The sequence below is a fragment of the Chiroxiphia lanceolata genome, chromosome 6, assembly GCF_009829145.1.
Source record: "Chiroxiphia lanceolata isolate bChiLan1 chromosome 6, bChiLan1.pri, whole genome shotgun sequence".
In the NCBI taxonomy this organism is placed as follows: domain Eukaryota; kingdom Metazoa; phylum Chordata; class Aves; order Passeriformes; family Pipridae; genus Chiroxiphia; species Chiroxiphia lanceolata.
This window is the reverse complement of record NC_045642.1, coordinates 40,312,158-40,333,703: the sequence shown is the minus strand read 5'-3', so window position 1 is coordinate 40,333,703 and position 21,546 is coordinate 40,312,158. Positions and strand designations below refer to the sequence as shown.

The window sequence follows — 21,546 nt, the reverse complement described above, 5'->3', positions numbered from 1 at the left end:
ACAGGGCTGCTGGCAGATTCCTGATCTGCAGGAGCAAACAAACACAAGAGCTCTTGAAGCCACGTAACTGGGTCACCTTCACATTTTCCCGTATTCATTGCATGTAAGTTAACAAACTTACCTCACCTCTGAGTTGTTCTAATCAAAATTAAACCCTGTAACCTGGAGTGAGGCTGTACTGGGTCTCAAATTAAGCAAAAATGCATTCAACTAACCTAGGAGTGTTTTTTTCGTAATTGCCAGTCATATATAAATAAGCGACTTCTGTTTTACATGGAAGTCACATTATTAATTAATTTTAATTTCATGCCTATAAGTCTAATAAATAATTATACTAAACTAAGCACTAAGCATGTAAGCAGATGAGTAGTACAAAAGTAGTATGCCTGCTCACACACCACTCCACTGCAGAGTTTTAGAACACACAAGACAATGAACTGCAGTGTGCAAAATTAAAGGAATTACGAATACTCCCAAATAATTCAGCAAATGGAAAATATTAATTAAAATTTTACCATAAGATGGAAAAAGCACTCGAGTCAAGATTCTCTTTTTAAAATTATGACAAAATAATGAAAAAGGAAGTCTTTATTAGATAAATTCTAAGTCATTGAATAAAGATCTGCAAATATAATAATACATAGACTAGGAACACAAATTTCAGATGCCATGAACTATATTTTTAATAACTATTTTATTTTTTATTTATTTATCCTCTTTCATTGCTGAAAGGAGGAAATATAAGTCCTCCCTCTCCGACTTCTTTAGTCTCTCCTGCCTTCAAATGCAGCATCTTTCCTTCTGTTTTTGCATGGTAAAATAAATGAACATACACATACTCTCATCCCAGTTCTCATCTTGGCCTTGGCCTCCACTGCACTATCTCATTTTTGCCTACATTTTCGCTTCATCTTGTTCCCATACCTATCTCTCTTATTATGTGATTCTTCTCAATAACTTCTTATATTTACTTATAACTCCCGGTAAACACTGACTAATCACTTTTTCCAACACTTAAATCAGTTTAGTAAATAGGAATTTCTTGTTTTATAGGATGAAAAATTAGCAGAGAAAGTTTAAGAATCTTAATCGAATGATAAGATCACGTCAGAACTTGATTACTACACCCAAAACCTTTGCTTTACTGACTTGACCAAATGACATGGAGCTTTTTCTTCCTGTGGCCACATGTTTTGCTGGTTCCTCAGAAGAGTAGTCAGCTCCACTACAATCAGATGGCCTATGGCCAAGAGACAGCTTGTCAAACATCTGACACAACACACCATGACAGAAAGCTGACAATTGCTTTTGTTTAAAGCTTTTCCCTCACCCCCACTGAATAATACCCAGTGTTGGTTCTCAAACAATATATATAATGGAACAGAGGTAGTGAAAATGGGAAAGGTGTATGAAAAGGAGAAATTTTAGAACCATTCATAGCCTAATCTTCCAAAAGAACTAGAAATTAGGAATCTGATTTGCAGATATAAGCAAGGCACTCAGCTGTTGACAGAGGTATGTTTTTAGAAAGTGTAACCTTGTTTAATTGAATGTAACCAATATCAGTTGACAAGAAAACAAAATTTGGTAAGCAATCTGTCATTCTAATGAGCTGGTTTTCAAATAATCTTCAATGGATTTTTGTAAAATCCATATGCAAACAAGGCTATTGCTGAAACATTAAGTTGGCATTTACTGCACAAAAGGACAGGAACACTTCTGGTCCATCTTTAAATATCATCACATTTTCAAGAAAACAGTATCATGGATCACTATATAGATGCCAGAGTTTAAAAATCTATTTATTCAGATATTGCAATCATGGGATTGCAGGTGTTCCTTGTAGTACCCACTATCTGTTTATCCCTATAAATTTTGTATTTTCAATTGAGCCATCAGTTGCTTAAGTGGTAGTTCTTCAATTTTTTCTTGTGTATAATATGTCCAGACAGAACTTCTTTAATGTCTAACAAAAGCTACTCTAAACCAGAGATTATCACAAACTAAAACAGCCTTCATATAGGTAAAAGCAAAAACCTCTGCAGATATGTCAGGGACAAGAAACACTTTTTGAACAAATGATCTGAATCTGTAGTATTTGCTCTTTCTCCATGGATTTTTAGAAAACTTTGATACTAAAGAACATAACTATCTGAAAGCAATATTAATGTCAGTGTTTTAACAGTCTGAGAACAGGCGTGAAAATGGAGTAACTAATCATAAATCTTCAAATATTATTGTGAAATCAGTTTTTGCCTCATCAATACAGAGATCTAGGTAACAGCAAATATATCATATTCTATTTCAGACATGTTTTCCAATTTGTTTATATGCACTGAAAAGTAGAATAAAAATATCTTTAAAAAATCAAGAAATAAATCAGCTTTGCAAAAGCGTAAAATAAATCATGCATAGAAGACAAAGGCACCCCACAAAAAATTTAAAAAAAGTAAACAAAAGTTCTGCAAAACTAAAACAAACCCACATATCTAGAAATTATGTATTGCTCAGAATACAGAGACATCTGTATGATTTTTGGTACAGGAATAAGTAGTTCAATCTGAAGATTTTACCTCTGTAAAATTAGCTTTAGCTTCACTGAGGTGTTTTACAGAGATCAGTGTGACAAGCTACCCAAATAGATGCACCCTTCTCAAGTGGACTGACCCTGCACCTTTGAATTAAGCCACCTAACAGCTTTCAGATATGTTACGGGAAAGCAGAAATGCTTAAACCTAAAATCAGCTGCCTTTAACATGTGCAATTACCAACACTGTTCTTCTCCTCCTGGCAATTCCATCCCTCATGTACAGAGCGTAGGACACCCTAAGGAGAAAAAAAATTAAAAAAACACAAAGATAGAAGAATGTTATGACAACTTGTAAAAGCAAAGTGATGGGTCTGCCTGCCAACACAAACAAAATGGGTAAAATGCACAACTACTGCTGAGAAGAGTCTGGATGCCATAGAAGACACTGTACATGACATAAAGAGAATATGTAAGGAGAGACACAGCTGCTGGCTATCTCTGCAGCAGAAAGCAGGCTGATGTGACTATTTAGCACAAGGGATTAACAATGATTTTGCTTTTCTTCTTGGAGACTGGCACTGGATGCTCTCCTTTTCAAATTGAGATTTTCAAGACTCATTTTTCAGACTGAGATACAGTTGAAATCCTAAAATTTTGATTGTGAATGGGACCCCAAGCAATGAAGCTGAAAAAAACCCTGCAGATTAAAGAAGAAAACTTTGTCTTAAAGCTACATAAGATGAAGGAGTTAAATTCACAGAGAGGCCTCGTGTTCACTCCTGTCCTGAACATAACCCAGTAGAGCACTTTCAGGCAAAACAGAGTGAAAACTATTGTTTCCTAACATTGCTGGGATCTGTAATACAATCTCTGAGGTATGAAATTCCTCATCGCGATTACAACATGACTTGGAAGGAAATCTTACCTATTGAACAAGTCATCTCATGAGACATCTAGGAACAAAGTGTTCAGAGGAATTCTTCTCTTTACTCTGTTTTTTGGGGTTTATCTAAACTTTCATAATACTTCTGCCAACAGCAGAGAAAGGTGTTACAGCTAAATAAGAAATAAGCAACTCAGCATAACTGAAAGATGACCAGTAACTGCTGCATAACTTTGGTTAATATACTTAGATTTACATGTTTATAGCTGCTAATTCATTAATTAGAGGTAATGTTAAAATTTCCTCCTCTCTCAAAGGTAGTTATCAATTCTATGCTATCAACAATATAAAATATACATTCATAAGCACTACTGTCGATTACCCTGCATCAGTACATTACACCAATGAAAGACCCTGTAGTTAGTCACTGTAATCTGTACTTCTAATAACTCCAGAACTTCAAAAAGTTGTCATACTTGTATGATTTAATACTGTTCTTCAGCCACATTAATTTTTTTTGTTATAGCTACAAGTATTATACTTTTAAAATAATCACAGCTTCTTAAGGGCCTTTAAGTATGTCTACGTATTTGAATTGTGTAATTTAAAAAAATATTTTCAATACAAAAGTAAACTATAAACCAAAATGATATTTTGTGCTTCATATTCAACAATAAATCAAAAACATCACTGAAAAGAGTGACAACAAAGCATTAACAACAGAAAGCATTAAAAAGTTCCCTGACAACAGCATCTTAGAATCACATACAGATTACAATAGGAAAGCCTGTCCTTCATTTGCAATAGAGGGTAATGGAAGCTAAATTTTTCTTGTTCTCAAGCAACTCAGCTTGAAAAATAATTAACAGTGAATAAACAGAACATGGAAAAGAGGCTAAATCCTAGATACTCGCAATCTGAAGCACGAAACAGTAAAGCCATACAACAAACAAAAGTAGGCATACTTGGTGAACCAGACATAGATAAGTTAATGCTACTGTGAAATCTCTATTTCATAAAGAGAATATTGACAGATTTTCTTGTTCTTTTTTTTTTTTTTTTTTTTTTTGTCAGGACCATTACAGGCTTTAGACCAGAATATGTAAAATAACCTCATCCAGCCTACGGACTTGCAAAATTTGATTAATAGCTTCACAACCAAAAAAAAAAAAGATCACAAGACCAAAGCCAGAGGGAAAATTGCTGTTGTTGTAACTGTCACCTGTTCATTTAAAACACTTAAAAATCTGGAAATAAATGGAACTAACAAAAAATTTTTAAGGCCCATATTTCAGTCATAATCATCTACTATTCTGTTGAAAATGAATAATCAGCTTATCATCATAACAATTTTTCCTTCCCCTGTTACTGCCAGACCTAAACTTCCTTACTCATCTCCTCTCTTTACTGCTTAACACTCATGCTGAACAGTAAAGATGACTGTGGAGGGTATTGCAATGCTGGAAGAGAGGTCAATATTTCATTTTAGGGACTCTGGGAAAAAATAAATTAAGTCAACAAAAAGTAGCTCCATTCATTCTTGTTAGCTCCACATCTCACAATATTCTTAGTCAATTAGTGATGTTGTGAAGTGGCATGATCAGCAATATCATTTGACTGCTATTCTTTGAAGATATCGCCACTGGACAATTAAATCCAAACTTCACATTCTCTATGTCATTTTCTTTGCAATCTATGCTACTAGTTTGAAACCTATTTCTCCTCAAAGGAACCAAGTTCATTTATATCTCCAGGACAGGACCAAAATCTTCATCAGAAAAGTCTGAATATAAGTAGTGTAATAATTTCAGAGGAAAATTCTGAATACAAACATACTAGAATACTTTCTCCAAGAACATTGATAGCTTTTATTTCCCTATTTCTTTTAATATCTGATTCTCCTTCTTGAAATCATCTCACTTCATCCTTAATTTCAGGTACACAATTTGCATGCTACCTGGCACTGAGGGTGCAATTCGTAATTTTTCTCACCTCTCTGTACTTTCTGTGCTTCGTTCTGCCCCATGGAGTGCTATCTTGAGAACACAAACTGGATTCTTTTTGGCCTGGTGCACTCTGACACAAATATTCAGTCCACAGGACTTGACTACAGCTAGTCCAATGTAAAAAAACAGACAAACAAAAAAACCCAACCAAACCAACCATAACAAAAAGGAACAGCCCACTTTTCCAAGGGGTTAATGTAGGTATCAGATGCTGAGAATTATTTCATACTCCAGATCCACTACTATTTGTTCACACTACTTGCTAATAGAGACATAATAAACCGCAAAACTGCAAATATGAACATTCAAGAAGTGTGAAGTGGGGAAAAGCAAGTGAACACATATGTCAGGCATATTAACATTTTCAGACTTCATGGTAATTATAAGTATGAAACACAAAAACCTTGTTTGTCTCCTATCAAAAGAATTTTTATGCAAACTCATCTGTGTATCCAAAATAATGAAGCAATTTTGCATAAAGCTACCTCAGTAAGTTGCCTAAGGAAACCAGCTTTTCATACAAAGTACGCAGTCACATTTTATTTTTTTCAATTTTTAAGAAAATCCAACGTTTTATCCAGCAGTAAGCAAACTGAAATCTGATTCAACACTCAGTACCTAACTTGTAACTGTGAAGTGTCAATTATTGTGGAAAACTTATTCAAGGTACCTCTACAACAGATTGGTGCCTTTAGACCTTACTGACGCACAGCGATCCAGTCTCCTCTTCAGAGAGAATACTATTTAAATTCTGCTTCTATCACATTAGAAATTTCCTCTATGGGTTGTTGCTACTGAACAGGTGATCAATAAGCATACAAAACATTTTTGGTCTCTTTCATCCTAGGGTTTTGACATTAAATACTTAAATTAATTCTAGAAATTGGTTTGGAAGTCTAAGCTATGTGAATCTAAAGCTTAGCACCATGATAGATGAATCAAATGGCAATTAATGAAATTTACATGCAAATTTACTGTCATTTTCAAAGGGGTGGGAGTGTCTAGGTAGTGAAGAGAAATGAATGTTCAACTGGAAATTCATTAAAGTTTACAATTAAACACATCGAGTTTCATCATGCCCTCAAATACTATGCAGACATATTTTCTGAATTCTGCACAACACACTGTTTGCAGAGGAGTAACAGGTGATTTAACAATGCAAACAATGATGTGTCTCAGGGCATCATTCAGTCAAAACCTTATGGCAGTAAAAAGAAGAAATGTAGTATCAATTAAAATTTTACTTCAAAAGCTCAAAAAGACAAGCCATAATCCCTCTCTTCAAGGAAACACTGCATTAACATTTACATATTTACTCATACTTAGCATTCATGGAATAAATATAAAAGTTCAGTATAAGAGCTCCTTAAGGCAATTTCTTCAGATCTTCTACCTCTACTAATGACCTACCATCTGAACTGCAGAATATATTGACTCAAAAACTACAAGACCTCATGAAATCAAAGCTCTGTTGCAGTCTAAACTAAGGAATAAGTTGCAAAATACTTGTTTTATCTAGTGAAATTCTAACTTCAGTGAAACCAAAGAGAGTTTCATGTCCTATTAATAGATACCTGCCTACAGAGAAATCACAACCTCTGCTACATCAATCTGAGAGACAAACTGACACTACAAACATGGATTTGTAGTGTCTCCTAACCTCCTACCATCCTCTTTGACCATCTCACCAGTTCTCGATTTCTTAATGCTTAGAAAACTAAGAATTACACACCATGATCAAATTAAACAGAGCACTATGGCAGAAGATTAAACAGCTGCTACTCTTTTGGGGAACATTCTACATAAATCAGAAAACCCAATGTAAGACATCAGGAGGACTCTATTTGGCCAGTTTCCTCTCTATTTCAGTCTCCAGTGGACTAAAGTTCCTACTTCAGAAGAAAAAATACTCATGATCTTCTAAATGTAGCCAAATATATAACTGAGTATTCTCCTGGAAAATATTCATGCTACAGCTAGCACAAATATATCCAAGGTAGAGTCAGTCATTTGAGAAAGTAAAGAATTATTATAAATTTTCAAATTGAGTTTATTTTTAGAAAAAGTAAGCATCCAAGTAGTGAAGAACATGCCCTTTTCTGAGATGCAAAAATTTTTTGATGCTCTTCAGCATCATTCCCAATAGTTTTACTCCATGCGTCCCAAATACAACAATCACTGGCTCGGTTTGGCACTTGATGAGATTCAGTTGGTTTATTCTGAGAAGAAGCAAAGAAAACATGGACTTAAACATTTTTAGTATAACATGGACTTCCTAAAACATGGATTTAGTCAAACTTTCAAAAGATTATCTTTATTTAGGTACAGAGGAAATGAAACATGACTTTTAAAGCACTGTTCCAGTGCAACACAATCAAACAGAAAACTAATATTGCTAATCACAACCATTGCTCGTGTAACTTGGCTATTTGTAGTCTTCTTTTAGGATCCCTTTTACTCATCAGTACCTCCAAACAAGAGATGTCTGTGAGGTTTACCTGAGGCCACTGATGTGAATCCCAACAAAACTGACAATCATTTTATCAACTCCCATTTCGTTACTCCCTGCAGTCACAGTGCAATTTTTAATGTTAAATCTCAAACAATTATTTCTTAAAAATTTACTCTATATCTTATTCCATATCCCTACTGCTTTCTTTCAGGACCCGGACTAAATTCACAGGGCAAAAGGGGCAACTTGCAGGCATGTGTCCTCTCTCTTTTGCTGGCAAGTAATTTCTGCATGCCCATTCATCTGCTGTTCAACTTGCTGTTGCCTGACCAGTGGAAACCAGCCATTACAATGAATCAACATGGTCCTTGGATCCTCAAAGTACAATAAACATCCCCTTTACCTTTCCTCCTCAGATAAGCCCATGACTAAAATCACCCATACCCAACAGCAGCTGCCTTGTTCATGAACAACTGTGAATAGTGTGAATACAGAATCTCTTCTTTTCCTGTTCCCAAATATCAGTGGCAATGGGAAAAGAAGGGTAAGCATCTTGACAGAGCATCTAGGAGGACATCATAAGATGTGCTTCTGGTAGCCAAGAGCTTGATTAGTATCTTTAACCAGGCAGTGTCAAAGGGTACCAACACACAGAGTATAAAATCAAACAGCTAATATTCAAATTACTAAAAATAGCACCCCTAACTGTGGTTGCAAAGGCACCACCTCTATCCTAAGATAAGAGTCATGAGACACTGTAACCTGTCACCTGAGTATTACTCAATTAAGCCCAATCTTTTCCCATTTACATATGCTTTCGTTGTTTTACACTTCATACAGCTCTTGGGTTTATTAACTCAAGAAGACTTGTTCACTCATGTGTGCTGAGAATGCCTGTGAATCACAGATAACACAGAGCTCTAACACGTTACTTGGTGTAGAAGGAGGAAAATTGCTTTAGCAGAGTATAAAAAAAAGTTAGCAAGCAGCTGGCTTGTTACAAGTGCAGACATTTATTAGTTAGCAGTCATTAGTCAAAACTGATAATGATGGGCAGTCAAGCACAGTGCATCTCCTCATTGTTTTCAACGATGATAAAGTGCGTCTGCTGCCAAACGGTGCCTCAAAATGGAGAAGGGTACTTAAACTTGCTTCAGATGAGCAACTGGGTGCATGCCAATTTTACATGAACAGTCATAAGCATGTTCCTGCACAACAGGATGTGATCAAACTATTCAGAGCTGTAAAACCAGGTTTGCTTGCCAGTTATGTTATTGCTTCAAGATCAGAGCTACATACTTTGCCAGCCATGAAACCACTGCTTTTCCTTAACAACAAATTATACATCCTTAATATTTAAAACTCTGTATAGAACTGACAGAATTAACCACCCTCACATTTACAGAATTAGTTAGGCCTGAAAACATATCAAACATACAATCTCCTAATCTCTTAATGAACTTTTAAAAAAAATCACTTTCTTCAAGCTGTACCAATTAAAAGATTTCCTTTCTTCTTTAAATCAGAAGAAAAGGAATTGTAATGACTAACCCAAGTCTTCAGCTGCCAACCCTGTAATGATATTAGCATTCCTGTCCATAAGGTGTGATGTGGCTAATAGCTGGCTGAGACATTGTACTGTATTGCCTCCTGCTGGAAACCATTTCTTTAAGAGTATTTTATGAAGATCACACAATGTGACTATGCCGTACTAAATGTCTGTCACTAATTGGATTACTCAAGCAAGAAAGATTTTAGAAGAAAGGTAAAAGTGTATTTCAGTCAACTGGAAAAGTAAGTTTTTCCTTTAATGGGTTAAGACAAAACCAATCATTACAGATGAGGAAATGATGTTTAATTTCTCCTAACAGTCAATATATTTCTCCATTTTTCTTTCAGAGGATCAGTAATAAAACACACTCAAGATTCTCAGTATCACACGATATCTGTTCACTAACAAACATATCTTAGCAAATACAACCAAACAGTTGAGTTTGTTTTTTAAGGAGGTTGGTATAGGAGAAGGTGGATGTCAATGTTTAGCCATGCTTTAGTTATTTGTTTGTTATTCACTTGAAAATACATACTAAAAGTAGCATTAAATATTTGAGTTTATACCATTTCATGTTTTCACACATACAAAAAGTAGTTTGCATATTTGCTCAGCAATCTAGTGAAAGATCTAAGATTACATACACATGCACAGCTCAATACAGTGACAGAAGTGCCTCTATCTGCTTCCTAGTAAGAAATAACATTCGCATTGGAAATCTAAAAAAATATGCAGAGGTTCTTGGGTGTTACAGCTCAAAAAACCCACATTTTCATGACCTTTCCAAGATATGGACAGTGCTCTCCATTTTTTGAAGAATAAAAAAATAATGCAAGAAAAATTCAAGTAGAAGAATCTAAACTAGCTAATTGTCAAGTATGCTGCAACAGCAGTCCAGTTAAATGCACCATAGTAATATACCTACCAGAAAAAGCATTATAAAATTGCATTTAAAAGACCACTTGGAAGTATTCTGTATTTATAAGAAATGCACAGTTTGTGAATGTCCATTCTCTAGCAATGTAATCTATCCGTCACTTGAAATCAAAACGTGTTTGAACTGTGAAGGCTTTTGTGTTATTGTTTCTCACTCAGAAAAATAAGAAATCCTGTAAGTAAAACCCCAAAAGCTAGATCCTACTTATATTCACTGTGCTCAATTGTCAAACACCAGGCTATTGTGAAGAAAATCATAGAGAAAAGTAACAGATGTAGCTTCATTAAACACATTCAGTCCAAACCCTTGTTACTGTACAATAGGAGCTCTCTGCCATATGGAACCGGTTATGGTAGTCACTCAAATGACACTGCTGTCTCTAGCACCACACAACAGCAAGCAGGACCAGAGCAATCCAGTGTTCACACCTTGTGTCATGAAGCATTTAACTTCTATTTCCCAGTGACCTCTCAACTTTAAAAATGCGTTTTCCAGAGGACAGCCATGCCATGCTAACGATTTACTCTATTTCTGCTTTGTCTCAGCCTGCTCTCATCAATTCCCCCCCTCATTTGATGCCAGTGCCACCAAAAATAAAAAGATTTTAACTTGCAGATGTTATGAATGCCTGAGGCAACCCCAGATCCAACTTCCAATAATTTGCATTGTTATGCTAAGCATATATATCCCCTGAATTATACCTAGTCCCTTTGTGGTCTAATGTAGGAATCCCTCTCCTATTGTTCTTGCTGTTAGCACTGTAATAACTACTGCTATTGCAATGTTAACAAAAGACTACTAATAATTCAAGTATGGTACGAATTCCCAAGGAATCATCAAGTGAGCAACACAGGTTGAAATGGTAGCTTCAATTCAAAGGAACTTTTCTAGATTCAACAGCAACATATATTTGAAAACACATGATTAATAGAGTTTTATTGATAATAATTTTAAACAATTGTGGTATAAATTGCAAATGGTATCACAGTATTACAGCTTAATACCAAATATTTAAATTTTCATTTGGTGAGGATTTATTATTCTATTAGCTTATACTTTCAGCTGCAGTATCTACCTGTGCTGTTTGCTGATATGCCTAAAGATGGCTTTGCGAGTGGTGACACTTGAGCCATTACCATCTACAGTAATTATCTTTATTAACTGCCAAGCTGATTACTTGGAAAAGATTACTCCTTAAACAGGCAGCTTAAAATCAATTAAATTAAAATGTATATTAAATGCCCTACAATGACATTCTTCTGACATTGATAGATGTTTTATGGTCCAAATATGCCTGAAAGTCTACTTCAACAAAGAAGCAAAAACTGACAAAATGAAAATAAAAATATCAAAAGATCCTCCTCTTTTGCTAAAAGCTTTTCTCTTATAAGCTGCTCACTTTTCAAATGCCCTGCACAAAGAAGAAAGTACATAAACTTTTGGCAGGATTGGATATTTCCCAGTAGCTATTCTACTATTATTAAAAAATCGAAAAAAGTAGACTGAAAAAGTAAAATATCACCATCAAGACATTAACATCCTTCACAGTACATGCTTGACAGATGCACAAAATATTTTAAGCACCAGGCAGATGGGGCTTTCAAGGTTAAAGTAGGAAAGAATGAAAAAGAACCAGAAAAAGTGAAAATTACAGTGTGTGTAGAGGAGACACTTTTATCAGAAGACTTTTCAATACAACATAAATTCAATCAACAAAACCTGACTTTAAATGTAGCAGAAATTAGTTAGATGTGAGCTAACTTTGGTAACTCACAATAAAAATCAAAATCTTCAATACTGGAAGAGTCAGATGAAATTTGTTGCCTAGCATAAATACATAAGAAGGTTCATCAAGTCTAAAATTTTCTCAGGAGACATCCCCTACTTCAACTGTTCCTCTCTACAACCTGCTCCTATTGAGTTAAATCTAGTTTAAAATTTAGGGGAAAAAATGGTGGGTAAAACAATTATTGTTCTGTCAAAATAGGAAATTGCAGGGAATGAGTGATCTGAGCAGAGAAAAGAACCCAGCTTCTCTCAAGTCACACAGCAGATGGGTAAGACTTTGAGAGTCAAGGACCACATGCTGATTTTTATCTCCTGAATGTAAAGCAACAAAGGGAGGAACTGCTTGCATTGTTGCACATGGTACTGTTACCTTCCTTTATTGTATGTTTTTGCCACTTATATCCTTCAGTACTAGTTAACTGTCATCCAATGCATTTTATCAACACAGCATACTGCAAAACTAAGCCTTTAATAGCTTTTTAGATTGGTCAAGTCACTGAAAACTATTTTGTTTTAAAAAGAAGACAGCTAGTAATGAAGTGCAAAAAATACAAAAATAACTTGTCTCATGAACACATGGATGCCATTTTAATGGGCACTACTATCATGAAGAAAAAGTTCTTTGAGATTTTCAACAGAGAAAGTTAAATGAAATAATTTTCTTCCTCAAAAATAAAGCAAAAAAAAAAAGGAATAAAATAAAACGAAATTTGGTATTGAGTGATTATATACTTGTAGAGACTTACTTGAGACAAAGCAGCATCCCGTTGTTCTATTACTGCATTCATTTCCTCAGCTATTATTTTCTTTTTACGTTCTTTGGTCCTGTGTATTCGGTTCAGAATTATAGCTCCATTCTTCAGTATATCTATCCCCGTGTCTGCATTGTTTATTCTGTTCAGTAATTCCTGTAATGTCTACCAACAGCATTATATGTTAGTCAGACATGAAGTTTTAATATATTTTATTTAATATAGGGTTTTAATTAATAGGCACATGTGAATTGTAAATTGACTGAGTGAAGTTATTGAATTTTCATATTGCAGCAAAGATGTACATTATTAGTGTGTCAATTCTTCTTTTTCCCACATCTTAGTTCTTGAAACCCACTCAATTGAACTTAAGCCTCTAAGATATAAGACTGACATCAAGAAATCTCCTCAGAGAATGGCTTACCATGTCATTTTCTTCAGGGTTAATATTTTCTAGCCTAGAAAAAAGGGACACAGAAAGCCTGATCAGTAGCATTTCCTTAGTGCAGCAAAATGAGTTCGCTTTTTAAATCTTTAGAACCTCAAGTAATTTCATTCTACTAGTCTTTAGAGTCAACCATGACACTGAACATATTAAAGTGCCACCTGCTCGACTCCATCTTTCAATAATGCTCCATATCTTCAGCACTGACTTCAGACTGTTAAGTTATTAATGTTTACTGCTATATATGACTACAAGGATCAATTGTTCATATGTGCTTAGATGAAGAAAGTTCCCCAGTGATAGAAATGACTGATGCTCTTATTTATTTATTTCTGGGCTTACAACTTTTACCTGATGTATTTTGTTGTTTTTACTGCACCCCAAATGTAACAGAACATGACTTCTGTGCAGATTTTATTTTCATTTTTAAGTAATTCTTTTTGCACCTCTCTCTTCCAAAATGAGGGGAAAAAAAACCCAGTTAAAGTTTCCTTAAAAATATTTTTATTTTATATCTTGCATAAAAAGGAAGCTAAGGCAATTCTCTGCAAGGCCCTTATTTAATTCTGAAACAAACCTGCCTGCACTTTCCTCCCTTTCTATTTCAACAGAACACATATTGACCTGTCAAATACAAAGATGATACGAGGAATTTAGTCATACAGCATTGAACACTGGCTGTGCAAAAGCATTAAGTGATAGCACAAAAATCTAATAAATGGGTTAGTACACATTTTATTTTACCTAAGGTTAGTTAAATGGACAGAGATTTCTTTTCTGGAAAAATGAGCATATGAAAGTTACATTACCACTCCATTGCTACTTACTTAATGGTGACCTATAGTAAAAGTAGGTCTGCCAGTATCCTATGATATTTTAAAAGACAGCTATATTAAACATCTTCTAAACAGCAACACTTTTTCAACAGTGCTGAGACAGGCACTGCTCTGAAGCCATGATTTTAGCTAGCAAACATCATAGAACACTTGACGGCACACTAGCACCTTTTCCTTTAAAGCATTAGTTTTACCGAATAACAGTACATAAGGCGTAGTAAATCAACAAGTAGAGAAATTAATTCTTTAAATAAAAGAGAAATATTTCAGAATGTACTATCAGCGTACAACAGCTGGTAAATTTATACAGCATTCACAAGCAGCAACTACTCCAACATACTCAGTCGGCAACAGAACTAAACAAAATAAAGTAAAAGCTAACCTTTGATGGGTTTGACTTGTATTCATAAAGTAACACAAATCATAAAATAAGAAACATAATACATTCCAAATTCTAAGAACTGGCTCCTTGTAGAGTTCCTGCTTCAGGTTTTTAGATTGCTCTAAGTGCCACTTCATGTGGGACTTAAAAATGGATCTCCAGCTAGTTTGTATTCACAATGAAAGGAACAGTATTTGTCAAAGTAAATTGGCAGGACTGACCTGGCTTCTCCAGAGGACTTCTACCCTGCTAAAAGTGTGGGTCAACAAAATCACCCAGCCAACCAACAGGCTGGGTAAGCAAGACACATTAGGGAGAAAAGGGAGTGGGAAAAAGAACATGAACTTCTGCCATATGCATACCTTCAGCATACTACTGCCACAAGGGATCTGTCTGTAGGTATACAAACACCTCCTTAGCAGACAGTATTTTTAAAAAAGTAGTGTCCAGAGCTGTGTATTTGCCCTGTTACCTCTCCCTGTACTGTGCACAGACAATGAGTGAAAACCTCATGATTTTAAAGAGCAGTAACCAAGGATTCCTTCTCCCCCCATTTCTAAACACATTCTGCTAATGTTACCCCTAGGGCCAACAGGACTGAAAGAATTTTGATTGTTACAGTTAAATAATGACAACAGAACTGCTCCAGCTGCTAATTTAAAGAAAGCATTAAAGCACTTGATAAGGGTTGGCAGGCTGTTCAATATTGCCCTCTTGTAAAGTTCTCTGATTGGAATAAGTCCAAAGCAGATGGAAGGAGTGACCTGTGCTCTAAAACTTGATGAGTGTGGCACAAATAGCCAATGTTCTTTAAACAAAAACAAACCTCTATGTGCTCCACGTCTGAGACAGAAAACTTGACCTTTTGAACAACGACCATAGGGAAGGAAGAAAATATTAAGGATGGTAGTTAGAAAAGAAAGTTGGTGTTCTCCACAGGGAAATCTCTTATGCCAATTCTGAGACTGGGAATAGAATCAGGGTAGCAGAATCCCCTATAAAGCATCAGAAAAAACACCCAAGTGGATGTCAGCCACAACAATTGCTATTCTGTAAATGATAGCAATAAAGTGTAGCAGCTTGGCTCCAAGTAATCAGTCAAGGAAGCCACTGACCCTCTCATGGGAGCAAGTACTATTTTTGCCATTATCAGTGTATCCAATGCCTTCTTCAATGACACACTTTTGAGGAAGGTACTACACATGTTCTCTGAGAAATGGAATTTCTTCTCTTTTCTCATCGTTTTGCTTACAATGAAGTCATTTTTCCAGTACATGAGTAAAGCAGACAGAAGGGACTGAAAGGAAAACAAGTGAAGGTGTTCTGAGGGATTCATGTGTGTCAAGAACTGCCACCCATTTGTCTATGGATTCCACTGCAGAAAAAGCAGCAATGCACCAGAAACACAAAAGTCATTGTAGGTTTGTTGGCCAGAATAATTAATTTTCTGCACGACTTGAGTGCTTTAAGCCTAAAGAACTTGAGTTTATGCTAACATTTCATACACAGTTTTAACTGATTTTTGGAGCCATACAAAACTTTCTTTATTCTTGGAACATACAAGATTGGAAGACTGACAGAAAAATTGGAGACTCAAGTAAGGCTTACAATCATGATGCCTCTCATGGGAATTTAAAGTACATCTGTAATTTCCTCAGAGACTGCTGTTTAAGGCAAGCTTTCAGATGCACATACACATATAATGGGTTCTATGAAGATGTTTATCAAATTGTCCACTAATTCTTGTGAGTATGGAATCTCCTAATCCTGCTGCTGAGTCATACTTACTGTGACAGTGAGGCTACGACAAACTCTAGCAATTTATAAATTCTAGTAATGGTGCACAATCGTATAGATTATTGAAATTAGTTAAGATGACATTCTCTGGCCCTACCTAAAAAATACCCAAAAGAAGACGACTGATTTTCTGCCTTAAAGAGGAGTGTTTTTTAGTAGAATCAATTATTTGAAACATAATTGCCTGCCATGTAGTTAACTAAAAACTGCACCTATTCAGTCTCCTACCATGAAAAACTTGTTTGCTTTGTATTTCTCATGGCAGAAAAATAAGAAAATTTCTCAGCCACTCTAGACTTTGGGGGAGTACCCTCTGGGGGACTAACATAGACAATAACCCAGATGATAACAACTCAGATGGAGAAGGATTACATGGAGGGGCAAATTTCAAAGCTGTCTACATCCCAGAGAAAAGAAAGCATTCTTGATCTTTCTCTCCTGACTTGACAGTTTTGTTTAACATGAGATTGCCTATTTCTGTTGTGTTAACATGGTGTACATAAAACTCTATAAACTATTAATTGTATCCTTATGGTCTTGCAAACTGCTTCTCACCAAAGATAAGAAGAAAAACCTATATATTTTTACTACCTCACCCACATCATTAGTAGATGGAAGAAAATGTCTGGGAGCTTAAAGGTTTGATTGATTTCCTATATGTTACAATTGATTGACTATATGTTACTTTGACTGACATTTTGCTTCTCTGTGTCAAAAAGATCCCTATAAAATGTCACATACATCTTACTTATCCCTCGATAAATCAATACCAGGGCTTTTGATTATATTTTAATTTTGTGATCAAAATTATTCACCTTGCTCTCAGTCTCCAGAGAAAAATACAGTCTTACAAGATGGCTAACAATTTAACCAATGACACAGTAAGACTAGCCCTGGTCTATGTCATCACAGAGAATTTTGTGCTAAGTTTTCCTATAACCACTGTCGAGCAGTTTATGACTGTCACAGACTGACACAACAGCCTTTTGCATAGGGCAGGAAATGCATACTTACTCTTTGAGAGACTGTTCTAAACGCTGGACTCGTAGAAATGCTTCATCTCTCTTCATTGGCTAACCTAAGCCTTGCCATGACAGCCTCATCACGCTCCCGCTGAGCAGAATAAACTTCTTCCACCAGAGCTGCAAAAGTATGTTCAATAAACAAGTTTGACATTGATTGCTAAAATCAATACTTTAAGGAATAAAATAAAGCTATGTGTTTTCAAATTCATCCCTGTAAAATCTAACAGGGCAAGAAAGTGATTTGCTGGGCATTCTGAATAGTTGCTTAATGGAAAAGTAATTTTAAAGTTGAGAATAACATGAGACACTAGTAGGTTTCTTCTACGACATTAGTAGGTTTCTTCTAGGACATACAGTTAAAAGTAATGATCCATTAAAGCAATTACCACCAGATTGCTACTATCAGGGTTGCACACAGATACTAAATATTAAAAATACTAGTACTTTCATAATCTGTCTATGGTATCACAAGAGTGGCACAGCTGGCATTTCTCTTTCTATGCCAAGCCTTTACTTTACTGGGTAATATACTGTTATATTATCTGTTATGGCATACATGGACCTGGGAGCATTAGGTACCAATAAACTAAGATTTACTGTCTATCCTTGGGAACAAACTAACACCTTCAAGTCATTTTTCATTCTGAGCTTACATTTTCTCCCTGCCTCTCCCCTGCCAATATGTCTAACACCATCTCTGGCACACTGCCAGAATCCTTACCTCAACCCTGCCTTCACTAAAATCTTTATTCATACTTTCATCATTTCCATCTGCAATACTGCAAATCTTTTCTCACACTTATCATAAAACCTTGTAGTTGCAATGTCTAGGGACTTTCAGAATGCCGTAAATAAGACTGTCACTCTAAGAGAAAGGACTATATCCTCTCTCATTGTCACAGGCACGTCCAAAAAAGTCAATTGAGGTCTGTAGGTTCCAGAATTTTCTGTATATACTCCTTTTGTCAACCCGGGGTTTAGCCACAGTGTCCTAAGATCATATTATGGTCTCTTTCAAATTTTGGCATTTATTTCTCAAGAACTTTCTGTATTAAGCCATTGCAGCTGGGCTTCCTTACTCTCTTCACTACTCTCTGTTCCTCTCCAAACCACTGCTTAAATCATTAAACTAACACTCAAAGAAAGGCTTCCTCCCTCTTCACTTCAGCTTAGAGTTTTTATCCTTCATTCTTACCTCAACTACCATTAACTTTTTTGCCTTTATTTGTATTTTACTCTTACTTCACCTTTTTACATTATTGTAGAAAAATTAATAGTGTGATAACAAAACATTTTATTGCTCTTCACAGAATGAAAAATAGGATCACAGTAGCACATTTCAGTAGCAGCTATATTGCTGGCACAAAGTACACTTTATCAGTACCAAAAAACCCCAAAACTCCCGAGCCGACTGAAATATAAGAAGTGAAAATTTCTATAAATTCATAAGCAGCTCAGATAACCAGGGATGTAAGATGACCAAGAAGGTGAACAGAAAAAGAATCTGGAGAGATGAATTAGAAAGCTGTTCAAGGTAGAAAAGCAATTCTCTTGTCCTCAAGATGGGAAGAAAGTGTCACTGAGGAGTAAGGAAGCATTTTTTGCAAGTCTAGCAAAAGGTTTCAGGCTAACAGAAGATTAGAGAAAAGCAGACAGGGAAAGACTAAATGTTACTTCTGAAAGTGCAGTCTGTCCCCTCACAAAAATCTGCAAGCCCATTCATCAGGCCGGAGCTGTAAGAAGTTGTGTCCCAACAACAACAACAAAAGACATTCAGCATCAGAAGCACAGATCTTGAACTGTACACAAAATCTAGCAAACACTGACTTAATTCTCTTCTATTGAGTGGTGGGTTTTTTTTGTTTTTTTTTTTTTAGATCTATTTCCCCTGTTTGCAGCAAGAATGTTTTGCTTGATGTGGAATGGAAAAGCCAAGATGTGAGTAAGGCAGCTGCAAAACTGCATGCACACAGGTTGGTAGCCAGCAATAAGTTTGGAGCACCTGCAGAGAGTAAGTCCAATATCTGCAAAGGTAGGCAGCAAGAATAAAAACAAACTGTATGAGGTAGGTTGTGCATTTCAGCTCACAAGACCTTCACTTTGGTTGCTGAGATCTGTGATGGCAGGGAAACTACTGCGTCAGCATTGACTGCTCAAGTAAACTACAATACAACTGCTATGTCCTCACTGGATCTGGAATACACAAGCAGTTTGATTATATATGGTAATTATTACCTATCAATACCTTAATATTTTTGTTTTATATAGTTTTTCCAGCAAATTATGTCAGTTTATCTAGCATAATGACAGATACTTCACAGAGAACTCTTTCCATAAAGCTGCAAGTGGAAACACTATGCAATTTCCATAATGAAAACAATTGCTGAAATGAATAGAAAGCTGTCTAAAATAACTGAAGATTTGGAACTTATTACTGTTCTGAGGTTAATTACTTTCCAGATTAGTTAACTTCTTTCTGGTCTCTTCAAGTGCATCCCTCCTTCTGTCAGATCTCAAAACATCCTCACCTCAGCAAGAAAAACCACAATTTGCTGACTCCTGCAATGGATCTTGAACATACAAGTACACTTAAGAGTGAGCGTTTTTTGGCATATCTAATTTCCTCTCTGTGTAATTATAACCAGTGGTAATAATGACCATACAGGCTTTTAAAAGCCAGATTATTGCTTATTTGTCCTTAAACCAAAGTAATGTACATAAAACAGTATGAAAGCATTCAGAAAAAGAGATTTTTTTAAGTTACTTAAGCATCCTGCTTATCTGAAATCTTACCATCTCTGATAGCAGCCCAGGAGCTAATTGCCTTGAACAGTGAACCCTTCCCCCACCCAAAGGTACACTACAAAACACTGTCTGTTAACTATTATCTATGGAAAAGTGATTTAAATTGAGCAGCTCTTTCTTGTTGTTTTCTTATCCTTCCACTAAATTAAAACATTGGAGTAAATATCCCAGTGATAAGATCCACACCTAAATTTAAAAAAAAAATAAATTATAGTCTCTCCATATCAATTACAAGGGTTTGGCTTTTGCTTCTATTTCTTAAAATTAATTTTAAGTCAATTGTTTAATATTAAAACAGAATATGGAAAGCGTAGAAAATCATGTAAGATGCCTGCATGGTAATCTAAGTCAGAAAGTATATACTTAGCTACATGGCATTTTTAATATCACATAGCAATACTGACACTGACCAAAAGAAATTACTTATTTAGAAAATACTTAAATTCCTTATCTAACTCATTTTAATGGTCTACAGAAAGCTAACTCACCTGATTTCTTTACCAGCCTTCTGAATTTAGGTTAGACATTTTTGCTATCCAATGCCTATACAATGACTTATTTAATTTTTATGAATTCTTTTTTCCTATTATATGGAATATTATGACAGTTACACACTTGCAGGTAGATGTTGTTAACAATAACATTCACTATTCAGACTGAGCTATGGATGAGTCACAAGTAGCAGTTCAGGACCATAAGGACCACAGCATTCCTCAAATAAGTCACTGAAATGAATACATATTTAGCTTTCAATGCAGTAGCAAACCAAAACATTTTGCATCATATCTAGAAAAATATGTGATGTATAAGTTGTCCACTTAAAAACTATGAGGGAGAGTGACAGGAAATTCCTTACACTAAAAAGAGTAAAGAATATGCAGATTATCATCCCTATGCTTCTTAAAAATGCCAGGCAAAAACTGATTGAGAGTTAACATGTCAGGCTTCTAAGTTCAATTCAAGATAAGGCATACCCAGCAAAATACTAGCTGCATACTGGCACACTGACTTGATGCCTGATCCAATGAAAAAAGAGATCCAGCTACTTAGTTACCAACTGCTCTGGTTGACACCACAAAGTTTTTCTTGGAGACGCCTTCCAGTGGCACACCAACCAATCCTACCCTGTCTTGAGGCCTGGTCAAGAAGAAACACAAATTCTTATAGAACTCATGTTTCAAGCAAGAAAATGACACACAAAACCGAAGCAGGAATAGTCTAGTATTAAGCTAAAATGAATTGTATCATTTACTAATTCATACACATAATTACATTAAAGAGTTAAAATATTTACATTCCAGAGTTCTAAGTTATGAAAAAAGGATTATTTTACAATGCTTAAAGATATTGTAATAT

At 35.5% G+C, this 21,546-nt stretch overlaps 1 protein-coding gene across 1 annotated transcript in view; it reads right to left on the bottom strand.

The window, feature by feature from the left end:
- MIPOL1 (mirror-image polydactyly 1) overlaps positions 1-21,546 on the bottom strand; it is a 185,917-nt gene that overhangs the window by 104,135 nt on the left and 60,236 nt on the right. Inside the window, 4 exon segments of the mRNA XM_032689903.1 lie at positions 12,895-13,065; positions 13,325-13,358; positions 17,375-17,425; positions 17,427-17,502. Of these exon segments, the coding sequence (XP_032545794.1) occupies positions 12,895-13,065; positions 13,325-13,358; positions 17,375-17,425; positions 17,427-17,502 (332 nt within the window).